This window comes from Talpa occidentalis, unplaced genomic scaffold (genome assembly GCF_014898055.3).
Source record: "Talpa occidentalis isolate TD23 unplaced genomic scaffold, MPIMG_talOcc4v2.1 talOcc4.13, whole genome shotgun sequence".
In the NCBI taxonomy this organism is placed as follows: domain Eukaryota; kingdom Metazoa; phylum Chordata; class Mammalia; order Eulipotyphla; family Talpidae; genus Talpa; species Talpa occidentalis.
In genome coordinates, this window is record NW_023601322.1 from 9369303 (window position 1) to 9381549 (window position 12247).

At 34.7% G+C, this 12247-nt stretch overlaps 1 protein-coding gene across 4 annotated transcripts in view; it reads right to left on the bottom strand.

Moving 5' to 3' along the window:
- Positions 1-12247, bottom strand: part of RELCH (RAB11 binding and LisH domain, coiled-coil and HEAT repeat containing) — an 87705-nt gene that overhangs the window by 28255 nt on the left and 47203 nt on the right. For all 4 annotated transcript variants that reach the window (XM_037508443.2, XM_037508444.2, XM_037508442.2 and 1 more), the window contains exons 14-18: positions 11063-11203; positions 10107-10271; positions 7886-8033; positions 2812-2968; positions 2097-2220 (exon numbers count right to left, since the gene is read on the bottom strand). In XM_037508443.2, coding sequence (XP_037364340.1) covers positions 2097-2220; positions 2812-2968; positions 7886-8033; positions 10107-10271; positions 11063-11203 — 735 coding nt within the window. The remainder of the gene's footprint in view (positions 1-2096; positions 2221-2811; positions 2969-7885; positions 8034-10106; positions 10272-11062; positions 11204-12247) is intronic.

A 12247-nucleotide genomic window follows, 5' to 3' on the forward strand; every position in this document is an offset into this window, starting at 1 on the left:
GGTTCAATGGACCAATTAACTAATGTATGATTAAGTAAAGAAAAGGTCTACTACAACTCCAGCAGCTACTGCTGTTGCTGCTGCTGCTATTACTACTATTTGTTTGCTTTATAAAACCATTGACTCAAGTGGTCTGAAATAATTCTTCATTAAAAGGCTAACGATAGAAGAAAAGTCAAGTTACTGAAAACATCTTTAGATAAAATTAAAAAATATATATTCAGGTAGCAACATTTTCTGAGTGGTGTTTGGTCTATCACTAAGTTAATACAATTTCCAAGATGATTGTAAATGTTAGAAATAATGCATGCTAAAACTGAAACGGATGACAGAAAGGTAATTCAGGTACTTATAACATTATGCTTAGTATTATTAAAAAAACACTATATTTAAAAGGACTGAAAGGAAATTCCATTCAGTTAGTAATTCAATAATTTATTCATCATGTGATGTGATATACACCTGTTTAGATTTGTCTTTTAGTTTTATTTCTATAAAATTTAAATAACAAATACAGAATTTAATATTTTAAGTTAGTGCCACTGCTTGTTTCAATTGTTTATTATTAACATGCTCCCACAGATTTCAGGTCACTGAAGCCAACTACTTACTGTTAAATGCTTAAGTAGACTCCTACTTGCTTTTGTAAAAAGATGTCAAAAATGTTGCCAATACAGATAATAATAAAATCAAATTTTATTCATTTAATATCTAGATGTTAGCAAAAAATATAAAATGATGTTGTTTGTTCTTACAGAAACATTAAGATCTGGTTTTTGCCCTCCTTTTGGTAGGTCAGGCATATTAATTTATACATTCAACCTAAAGTGAGGGGAAAGATCACTGCTAAAAGATTAATCTAGAGTATTTTAGTTATGGAATTAAAAGAAGCAACTTCACTTCACACAAATAAGACTAAGTGCAGATAAATCACTTTTTATAGGTCACACACACAAGGCCTTAACCCTAAAATTTTACTATATGAAACATTTGATTGAAAAACATTTTAAAGTGCTTATTTTTTCTGAAGGCATTTCAAAAATAGCTTTATAAATTAACAAGCACTATGTCTTTGAATTGAAAGAATAATAAATATTCTTAAAGAAAATTTGGAGACACAAAAAAGTACAAGTAAGAAAAGCAACCCCTAATCAAAACAGAAAAGCTACTGGTAGCATGGCAATGTATTGGCTTCCAGCTTTTCCTGTATGTGTACAAATGCGTACTAAATTGGGAATATGTCCTAAGTAGGCTGCTTAAATATGCTTTAAAAACATTATTTAACCAAGAAAGCAACATTTTATTTTTTCTGTGTTGAGTGCTAGTGATATAGAATTGTAGAGGACAAACGATTTTACCTTGAATGTTTCAATAACTACACTGAATGTTTCAATAACTACACATTACGGAGTAAATAGCTGCCTAAAATTCTTACCTTTTAAATGTCTTGATTAACATCTGACTATATCAACTACATCTTTTTACATTTTTATTAGGTCCCTAAAGGAACATGTTATGAAGAAAAATGAGTTAACAAGATTAAAGAAGAAACTGGGATTGGAGGACTTTATAACTTTAATATCTAAAACTACAAAATGACCTGGAAAGGCAAATGTTACAAATGGTACTTTTGGTAGTGACTGAAATACGCAGTATTCATCTCAAGTGTCCATGTTTTTCTATGACCTAGTATCCTGGTTCAAGCAAGTCTTCGGTTCTATAACTGCATTCAGTTTTGACCACGGTGTGCAGAGCAAAGAGTTGCTTCTTGAATCCATAGCAGACAGTTAAAGTAACAAAGCACATGTGGCCCCTGGCTGATACTTCCTAGGTTGGAAATATTTTGAGATATTTACAGAGAGTAGGTCTTATTTCCAATGCTTGCTATAAACTAAGTTTAAGCTAAATCATCTTCTGAAAAATCAATATAGGACTATTAACAACAAGAATTTTCTTTTACTATCATAGCATTCTAAGATATTAAAAAATAATTAAAGGAAGGGCTCATCTTTTAATTTACTCTGTTACAGCATTAATTAACACATTACATTTCTATGTCTCTTGCACATAAGAAAACATGGAATACAAATTTTTACCTTAGTGTTTGTAAAAATTTTGCCAAATGTCCGGCAAAGGCGCCAGAAAAATCTGGAGAATTCATGGACACAGGCAGTTGAAGTAACATTAATTTTGCCAACTATTTCTATAAGTTGTGGCAACCTGAATATGAAAGGAAAGAAAAATAGGCAGGGGACACATAAATTACTGTTTCCTTGCCACTTTGTGAAACAACTTAAATCTAACAATCTCTTCTGTTCTGCTCTTCATAGCCAGTAAAATTTTAAAGTAAAGGAGCTGTTTTGGATCCTTTGAAAGGTTTTAAATTCATATTCTCCTTTATAAACATCTGAAAATAAGTTTTAAATGTTTGCTATTAAGTATATGGAACCCTAATGGTAAGAGTTTTGAGTGTGGAGTTAAGGAGACTCAAATCTCTAGATTTGATGCTTCACCCAAGTGATTGGCTAAATACAGAGCATCCATTTTAGCTTAAAATCAAAAACTTGCAGGTAGTTTATAGAGGCAGCAGACAGAGATCCTTTGATGTAACACAGCAATACCATTTTCTTTGATAGACAAGTACATATCCAGTGGTGTAGAGAGATTTACAAAGACGATGCCAAGTTATATTTTGTTATACTGTTTAAATTTTGGTATATTTTTTTCCCTCAGCGTCAAGACTAAATATAATGAGCTACCGTCTATTCAACTGATTAAGATGTAACAAATGAGTTTGGGGTGGTAACTTACAATTGATTGACAACCCATAGTAAACTCTCCCAGCCTGTTGTACCCTCATGTTCCAGCTGGTAATCATAAAGCTGTAGCAGCACTGCCAATTGCTCACGGCTTCCAATAATAGCAGACACATCTTGAAGAGGCGACATAGGCCGAGGGAACCTTGTCACTATAAATAAGCAGCAAAATAAATAAATCACATGGAAAATAAAATGGCTGGCTGGGAAGTTAGTTACTCTGTCAAAAGGAAAATAGTTTCTTCAGGTATTTAACTTTAAATATAAAATTAAAATGTAGGAATCAAATCATTTTTAGAAAAAAGAAATTAATTCTTAGCACATGCGAGCAAATTAAATAAATTTCAAAAACTGAAAAATTTTATTAAAGTTAGTAAATATCTAGGTGAAATTAAAAGTAGTGCAAACTTAAGATCTCAGCTAAAATATGGATTTAAATTTGTTTTTTTTTTTTAAAAAAAATTCACCAAAATGTTTATATCAATGCAATAGTAAATATAAGTTTCCTTTAGGAAGTAAGAAATTAATAGGTTAATAGCATAGAAAAAAACCAGTATCAGAGAATAATGATATGAAATACATTTAAGCTTGAACTTAACAGGCTTCTTTAGTATTTACTCTCCAATATTAAATAACTTATTTATAAAAAAAAATCTCCATAGGGGCCTCCCTGGTGGTGCAATTGGTTAAGACACAACCTATGAAACTATGTGCAGCCACTGCAGCATGAGTTCGATCCCTCGCCAGGGAACTACCCACATGGCACAGCAGACTTCTGACTCATCCGCTGCTCCCCTCAGCAGCATATTTCAGTCATTCTGCCTGTTCTGCTCCCCACTCTGTCTTTGGTGAATCCTCTCACTTCCCCTACCTCTCGCCTATACCCCAGTTCTCGTATACATTAAATAAATAAATCTTTAAAAAAAATCTCCATAGTTGGACAGATGTCAAATACAAAGAGTTAAAGTCAGCCAATGACCCGTAAAATAAGGCAAGTGTACCCTAAATACTATAATCAGGGTGTCATGTATATATTTTAAGGTCTTGAGAGAAAACCAAAAAAGAACTTTTAAAATTATGTAAATAGGGCTTCCCTATTTACATAATTGGCGCAAGGGATTAAGCACTGCACTATGAAGCAATTTGCGGCCTCTGCAGCATGAGTTCGATTCCCGGCTGGCCAGGGAGCAACCCACATGGCACAGCAGACCTCTCCTGTCTGGCCCGCTGCTCCCCTCAGCAGTGTATTTCAGCCAGTCTGCCTGTTCTGTTCCCCACTCTGTCTCTGGTGAATCCTCTCACCCCCCACATCTCTAACCTGTGCCCCAGCTCTTGTATGCATAAATAAATAAATCTTAAAAAAAATAAAATAAAATTATGTAAATAAAACATGACTATACTTAAAAGTTTGAACTTTGAAAGTTGAAACACATCAATTCATTCTATGATTAGAGTCATAATTAGATCCCAGACTTCATGGATGGCTAGTAAATGATTAATACAGGCCAAGAGCTCATTAACTTGGTGAGACACTCTTAATGGCCCAAAAACCCCTACACAGAAGCTAACACCCTAAAAACACACAGACACTCTAAAATATGGCATTTTCTCAAAGCACTAATGGCTTAATGATAACGTAAATTTAAAATGCTGAAAACCTCAAATTAGATGTTATTACCTTCCTATTCTGCCCCATGTTTTTAACAGAATAGGAAGTACCTGTTAGCTGAACTTGCCTACCTGCTATTGTGATGCACAAATGAATATGGACCAACATTCCTCACTGTCAGAGGAATGTTATTTGTTAATTTAGGAATCAAATCAAATAGATTTGGATGGTAAGGGATATTTACACTTCATATTTTTATATCATGTCAAGGTATGTCTGATATAATTTCAAACAGGTTATATCATATTGGTCACAATCTATTCTATGATGGAATGAATGTTTTCCCTTCCTGAAAAATAATGGAATAATTAAAAGTAAAATAGATATGTCAAGATTTATTGTAGGAAGAGTGAGGTACAAAGATTTAAAACTAGGTCCAACAGAAGCAAAACAATATCAGGAAATAAGCAACTACTTGGATAACTGTTATTACAAGCAGAATAGTTCAGGAACCGCAAAACATTATTGAATTTAACATTAACATAATTTTAAAAAATTGAATACCTAATATAACAATATAAAAAGTTTTCCTGAAGGCCATTTTAATAAGCTGGCAAAACACCAGCATTTTATTATCAACAAAGTAACCACACTATCTAGGAAAAACAGCTGCTACAAATCTTTAACCTCCTGCCAGAATACAAACTCTATGATGACAGAGATTTTTGTGTATCTTATTCATGAGTGTATCCCAAGTGGTTAATTTAGCGCCAACTGTAAATATTTGCTAACCCTGCAGAATAGATAGGTAATAAATATCTGGATGTACAGACAGAGTCATAAACATTTCTATGCTAGAAAAGGTATAATTATCTTTTATAATAATTGAAATATAATCTTGATGTAGGTATAATAACACTAAAATTTATAGCTATTGTCAAAAGTCAGAGTCAAATTATACCAACAAGAACTGAAACACGTTTATTTTTGGTATGATGGGGACATAATCAGAGAAAAGGTCACATAAACACTAAAAGGAATACATTCAAAAGGACGCTGCCAGCGTGTGCTTGGCAACAGGTGAATTTTAAGCTTTATTTGTTTGGTGAATAAATGAATGATAGCAAATGGTATGAGTTGAACTATGTCTCCCCTAAAAATTCATGTGTTGAAGTCCTGACCCTCCAGAACCTCAAAATATGACCTTATTTGGAAACAGTGTATTGCTCCAGACATAATTAGATATGATGAGGTCAGAGTGGAGCAGGGTAGGCCTCTAAGCCAACATGACTGATCTTACAAAAAGAGGAAATTTGGAAAGAAAAACAAGAGGAAGGATGGAGTGTGAAGAAGAAGGCAGAGATTGGGGTGATGCATCTATACTTAGATCTCAGATTTCTAGCCTTCAAAACTGCGAGACAATAAATTTATGTTAGTAAAGCACTCACTTTGTGGTACTTTGTTATGGCAGTCCTAGCAACAAGTATAGCAAGATAAAAAGAGAAAAAGAAGGAATTAGAAAGATAGGGGAATCCCAAGGCAGATGAAGTGCCTTGATGAGTAAAGGGGCAGAACCTGAGTTGACCAGCTGTGAGTACTTTGTAAAGTCTTCAAATTGTGAATTTACATTCTCCTCAATACTATTTTAAAACATTAAACTAACTCTACCCATTTTAAGTTTTTCAAGTAAAGCTAACATTCAAGTCATATATACCATTTTTATGCTGCTTCATTTATCTTTGGACACAATGCTTTATGGTCCAAAGATTACAGGTAGCCCATAGTTTACTGCAATTCTAAGAAATTAAGTGTCTATTGATGTTCTTGATGATATTTCTGTGTATGAGAAACCAGTAAGAGACACGGATCATTTCACATATCTGAAAAAGCTACAAAGGGATCTTACACATAATTATGACCTGCCTTTCACCATTTATGTTGGGGTTAAGTACAGTGAGAGTCACAGTTGCCATGGAGCAAAGGTCACTTACTGGCTAGCTGGGAAGTGAAATAAGAAAACACTGGGCTCCATTATCAATTTCACGTATTTCCAAAAATAAGTTATATTCCTTCTTTGGGAAATAAAGGGCAAATTCTGCTGCATGTGCTTGTATTTTTGTTAAGAACACAGTAGGAAAGAGAAATTACATTTACCTTCCCTTACTGAAAATAAGATGAAACAGCTGGGGAAGAAAAAATATAAAGAGGAAATGACAAGTTTCACGAACTGGCACTAGCAACTATCAAGTGAATCTTTTCACTGAGTCAGCTTCTTTTAATAATAATAATAAAAAAAAAAGGACACTTAGTCCAGCCACAAAAAAAAAAAAAAAAAGGTTAACGACTATAGAACGGGAATGGAAATAAAGTATAAATCTTATAAAATAATACCATGAGGCTTTCTCCATAAAAGATGGAACCTTATTGTTTACCTTTGATAGGCTACAATATACAACCACAAGATTCCACACATGTGAACACGTCAGTAATTATGCTATCATATAAAGTCTTTTTAATACTTTAATCAAAAACAGTTCTTTTGGAGCTGATGAGACGCAGCAACAACAAAGAAAATAATCCAGTCAAAAAATGGGCAGAAGAGCTAAAAAGAAACTTCTCTGAAGAGGAAATGCAAATGGCCAGCAGACATATGAAAAAATGTTCAACATCACTTGTAATCAGGGAAATGCAAATCAAAACTACCTTGAGATACCATCTCACACCAGTGAGAATGGCACATATTAAAAAAACTAGCAACAACAAATGTTGGTGAGGGTGTGGAGAAAAAGGAACTCTTGTGCACTGTTGGTGGGAGTGCAAACTGGTCCAACCACTATGGAGAGCTGTGTGGAGATTTCTGGACCTACTAAACATAGAGCTTCCATATGATCCAGCAATTCCACTCCTAGGTATTTACCCAAAGGACACAGAAACATCAATTCCAAAGAGCACCTGCACCCCTATGTTTATAGCAGCACTGTTTACAATAGCTAAGCTTTGGAAACAACCCAAATGACCAAAAATAGATGACTGGATCAAGAAGATGTGGTACATATATACCATGGAATATTACTCAGCATTCAAAAAAGATAAACACATGCAATTTGCAGCAACATGGATGGCACTGGAAGGGATCATGCTCAGCGAAATAAGCCAAAAAGAAAAAGAAAAATACCGGATGGTCTCACTCATAGCAGGAATCTAGAAAACTTAAATAAGGGACCAGGAAAATGAATATAAGAAAGTGAAAATCAAAATCAACAAAAAACTATGAACCAGAGACACTTTTTGGGGGGTGGGGGGCGGGAGGGGAAGGATTGGGGTCAGAATGGGGCATTTGCAATTGTATGGGGGAATATAAAAATAAAATTTAATATTAAAAAAAAAAACAAAAAACAGTTCTTTGGGAAGCTAAGCTGCTAATATTCCACATCTTCCTTCTAAAGTTTAAATTCTGTACCTTCTATCTGTGGCACTTCACCATGAAGCTTGGCTTTGCTGGAGAAAGGTGCATTCTGTAGCACTAACGCAAAGAGAGATGGGATCAAGGACTGCAAAGCAGAAAGATACATGTGGAGCTTATGTTCATCCAGCCCATGTTCTCCTTCCTGAAACATAAGGAGGTAGAAACTAATTTTAGTTTTCTGAGATTATGTATTTATGATGTCCTTCCTTTCTATGGTAAATAATAAAACATTCAAAGACCTGTACATTGCACTCACAGCATACCACCTAATTTCTCTAAGTATGTGAAATGTGAAAAAGCACCAAGGCACTGTAGAGTAACAAAATCTCTCATGTGGAAAGCTTTAAGGTGAACAGCAGTCATTTCCATTTGTATGAAGCTTCTTACAGGTTTTTTTTTCTCTCCTCTTAATAGGGTCTTACCTCTTGAAATTTTCTAAGTAAAGGTAAAGAAATTCAAGTGAGTCCCCGGCATCATCTTAAATGCTTAATTGTTAGAACAGCAGCAACATTTGCCACTTCCCCTCTCCTATTTCCTATCTCCTTTTATAGATTTGGTTACATCTGTAGTTGTCAGCACTGAAGGACTTTAAAATAATTCAGCACATAGACAAAATGCAGGAGAATAATTTTCAAAAGAAAATAAAAGAGAGGGGCCTCCCTGGTACCGCAGTGGGTTGAGTGCAGCACTGTGAAGCTCCGCAGCCTCTGCAGTGTGGGTTTGATTCCCAGCCAGCCAGGGAGATATCCATATGGCGCGGCAGACCTCTCCTGTCCTGCCCACTGCTCCCCTCAGCAGTGTGTTTCATCAGTCTGCCTGTTCTGTTCCCCACTCTGTCTCTGGTGAATCCTCTCACCCTCCTGTGCCTCCGGCCTGTACCCCAGCTCTTGTATAAATAAATAAATCTTTAAAAAAAAGAATGAAAGAGGCAGCAGAAAGGAAAAAAGTTGTGAAAGGATCAGGAAGACACAGAAACCAAATATTTCAGTGAGAATAGAATCATTAGAGATGAAAGTATTTATTGCTCTCCAAATCCACTTGTGATGTCATTGCTGCATTATAAAATAACAACTGTGTCAGAAATACTAGAGACATGAGTTATTTACTAGCAAGTTCTGAATTAATTTCTTCATGGAGTATTGTGTTGAATACTGCAGATATGTTTAGCTACAACGTGGAATCAAGCTATGTTATGCATGGCAACAAGATAATCAGGTATGGGTAATTGTAAGGGAGGAGGAACGCAAACACATGAGAACAATACTTTAAAAACTTCCCTAGATTTCAGAAAAAGGAGTATTGCAGTCTAGGCATTTATTTAATAAAATATTTAATACCCATTTTGAAATTTATGTAAATTATAAAAATTAAATACAAGTGTATAATATAACACCATCTATAGAGTGGCTATAATACTTTATGGAAACACCTTCTAGAGCCTTTCAATTTGGGTAGAAAAGGCAAGAGTTTGGAGCCAGAGACTCAAAAGAGATCAGATCCTGGCTCTGTCATATGACAGTTGTGGGTCCCTGGGTAAGCTCCTTAAACACTAAATCTCAGCTTCCACACAAAAATCAGAGCACAATCCATACAGTTATAGGAACAAAATAATATACATAAAGCATCTACTTTAATGGTACACAGACATTAAATAAACAATAGTTTTTCCTCTAGTCTCTAAAGAAACTTTAGTACAAAAATTTAAGACATTTCTACGATGTCCTCAACTTTTCGATTCTTTTACCATGGAAGAGTGAAAAATTCATTTAAAAAGTGAGAAAATGAACCATTGCAATGAAATAAATACAGTTAAAGCACTTCGACATTGTTTAAATAAGCAAGCTTTAGGAACGCATATTTTATCTGTTATATTCTGGGAACTGCAGCTGATATGTTAGCTAAACTATTTCAGCCTTCAGAAAAAGCTAAAGATGTATGGAGAAGCTGAACAACATATGAGTTAGTTCTACAAAGGCTCTATTTCAACTAACAAACTCAGAAAAGGTGACCTTTCTCTGCCAGAGTCACCAAACCAATGCTTCCTGCACATCTCACTTGGCTCCAGTCAAGAAGAATCTTTACCTGGCAACTTATCAATTTACTAGAATGTTCCACTAAATGAGACTGTCTGTCTCTGCTCCCCAACATTTTTCAAGATGTCTTATAACACACCTCTTACATTTTCTCAAACTATATAAATAAAAGAAGCACATACCCTGAGAAGTTTTTCAATCTTGTTCAGTAATGTAGGTATAAGATGAGACTGCAGATTTCCGAGTTCTGTAGTCCAGGCAGCATAAGCTGGTAAAAACACTTGATGTGTTGCACTAACTACTCTTTCTGAGGGATCCCCCAAGGCGGACAGCAACAATTCAAAACCCTGCCAAAAGGAAACAGACGCACCAAAGATTTTTAAAAGAATAACCTTTTAAAAAGTCTCAATTTTGTCATCTGCCTAACATGGATGGAATTGGAGAGGATGACACTAAGCAAAATAAGTCAGAAGGAGAAAGATAAATACTGGATGATTTCACTCATGTGGAAAGAAATAACACAAAGGCAGGGACAAAAATAACCAAAGCAAACCCTGGAAATATGACCAAGAACAAGGCTATTGGAGAAGGAATGATGCGGATGGGGAACAAAGTGAGGATGGGCACTGATGGACTTTGGTGGGTGATTCATGGGTGCTTGGGTGGTAAATGTGATGTGGTAACAAACACCTGAAGAGGTTTGAACTTCTAAATTATAACAGTGCTGTAAATAAATGTTACCTCAATAAAAATAATAAGATTAAAAAAAGCCTCGATAAAAAATAATAAATATGTGTTAGAGTACATTTAGGAAACATCAGAAGCAAGAAAAACAGACGTCCATAATCCTACCCTTGTCATTTTCTTTAAAGAAAATGTCATGTACCATTGATGAGGAAACCAAAGAAAAAGGGTGGTAAATAAGGCATACTTGATGCCAATTTCCTGCCACAGAGTTTGGGTACTTAGTGTAAATGCATCATAGTCTTCTTTCCTCTGAATTGCAGAATTGAAATGAGGCAGCCAACTCCAACTGATTACAGTTGACATACCTGCCATCCCTACTATATGAACCAGAGATTTGGAATATTATTTGTAATCATAATGGGGCAAATCAGGTTCAATGTGAAAAATGTACCTGTTGATATTTGTCTGGATCATCAATGTATCCCATAATGATACCGAGGCTTTTGATCACAGCTTCTCTTACCAAATCTGCCTTATCTTCCATTAACATCTGTTGCAACATTGACAGAACCAAGGAGCTACGAATTTCTTTCTGAAAATAAAAAAACGTTTTTACTATTTATTTATACTAGCAGCGGGAAAATAATATGACATCCACATTTTAAAAATCCTGATTGAATAGACATCAACACATTGCTAGTGTGCTTCAAGTTTTCAGTTTTCAAAGACATACATTACACATATAGTCTAAGAGGCATTCTCCTTTACCCTATCTCCAGAGATGGTAGCACCCACCCTAAATTCCATATTAATCATTTCCAAGCATGTTTTTACATTTTTATTGAATATGTGCAAATCAAAAAAGTCAATACTCTGCTACAAAAGGACAATGACTCTTCTATCATTATTTGGTGAACTCAGAGGAGAGCACTGAGTTACAATAACAGGGGAGATTATAAAATCCTGATTACAAAAATCACTGGTAATCAAAACATTTGTCTGGGGTAGTAGTAAGGAAACATTACAAAATCCTAGTGTTTGTAGGTTTGTTTTTTTCCTTCAAAAACTGAGCAAAAAAATTCAAACAGTAAAACATGAATATAAATTTTAGAACTATTTTAAAAGGAACTGCATTGCTATTTTTATGGGCTACTATTTAATATAACGTCTATCACTGCCATCTCTATCTTATTTTCCACAGCTACAGAATGTTTTAGCTAATTAGTGACTGAGGTTTAAAAAAGTTGTTAATATACAGATAGTTGATCTTCCTGCCCTATTTTGAAACTTTATTGTAATTTTACCAATTCAGAGAATTCTTTAAACCTGAATTGAGTTAGGTCTGTATTTTTACATGTAATGGTTAGGAAAATATATAGAGGATATGGCCATTTTCACAAATTCAGTGATACCTAGTCTGCAGAACTAGGTGCTTAACAGACATTTTAAAGTGACCTAGCTTTTGACTTTTTAAAAATAAAATTATATAATTCTAACATATTTTTGGACACATTTTAGGTACGTGAATATGCCATTTGGTACAATCTTACTTATTTACCCGTTAAGCTACAAATTGCAGTCCCAAAAGCCTTATAGTATCTTAATGGGTTTCTTGGGTGGTATTGGTACAGACAAT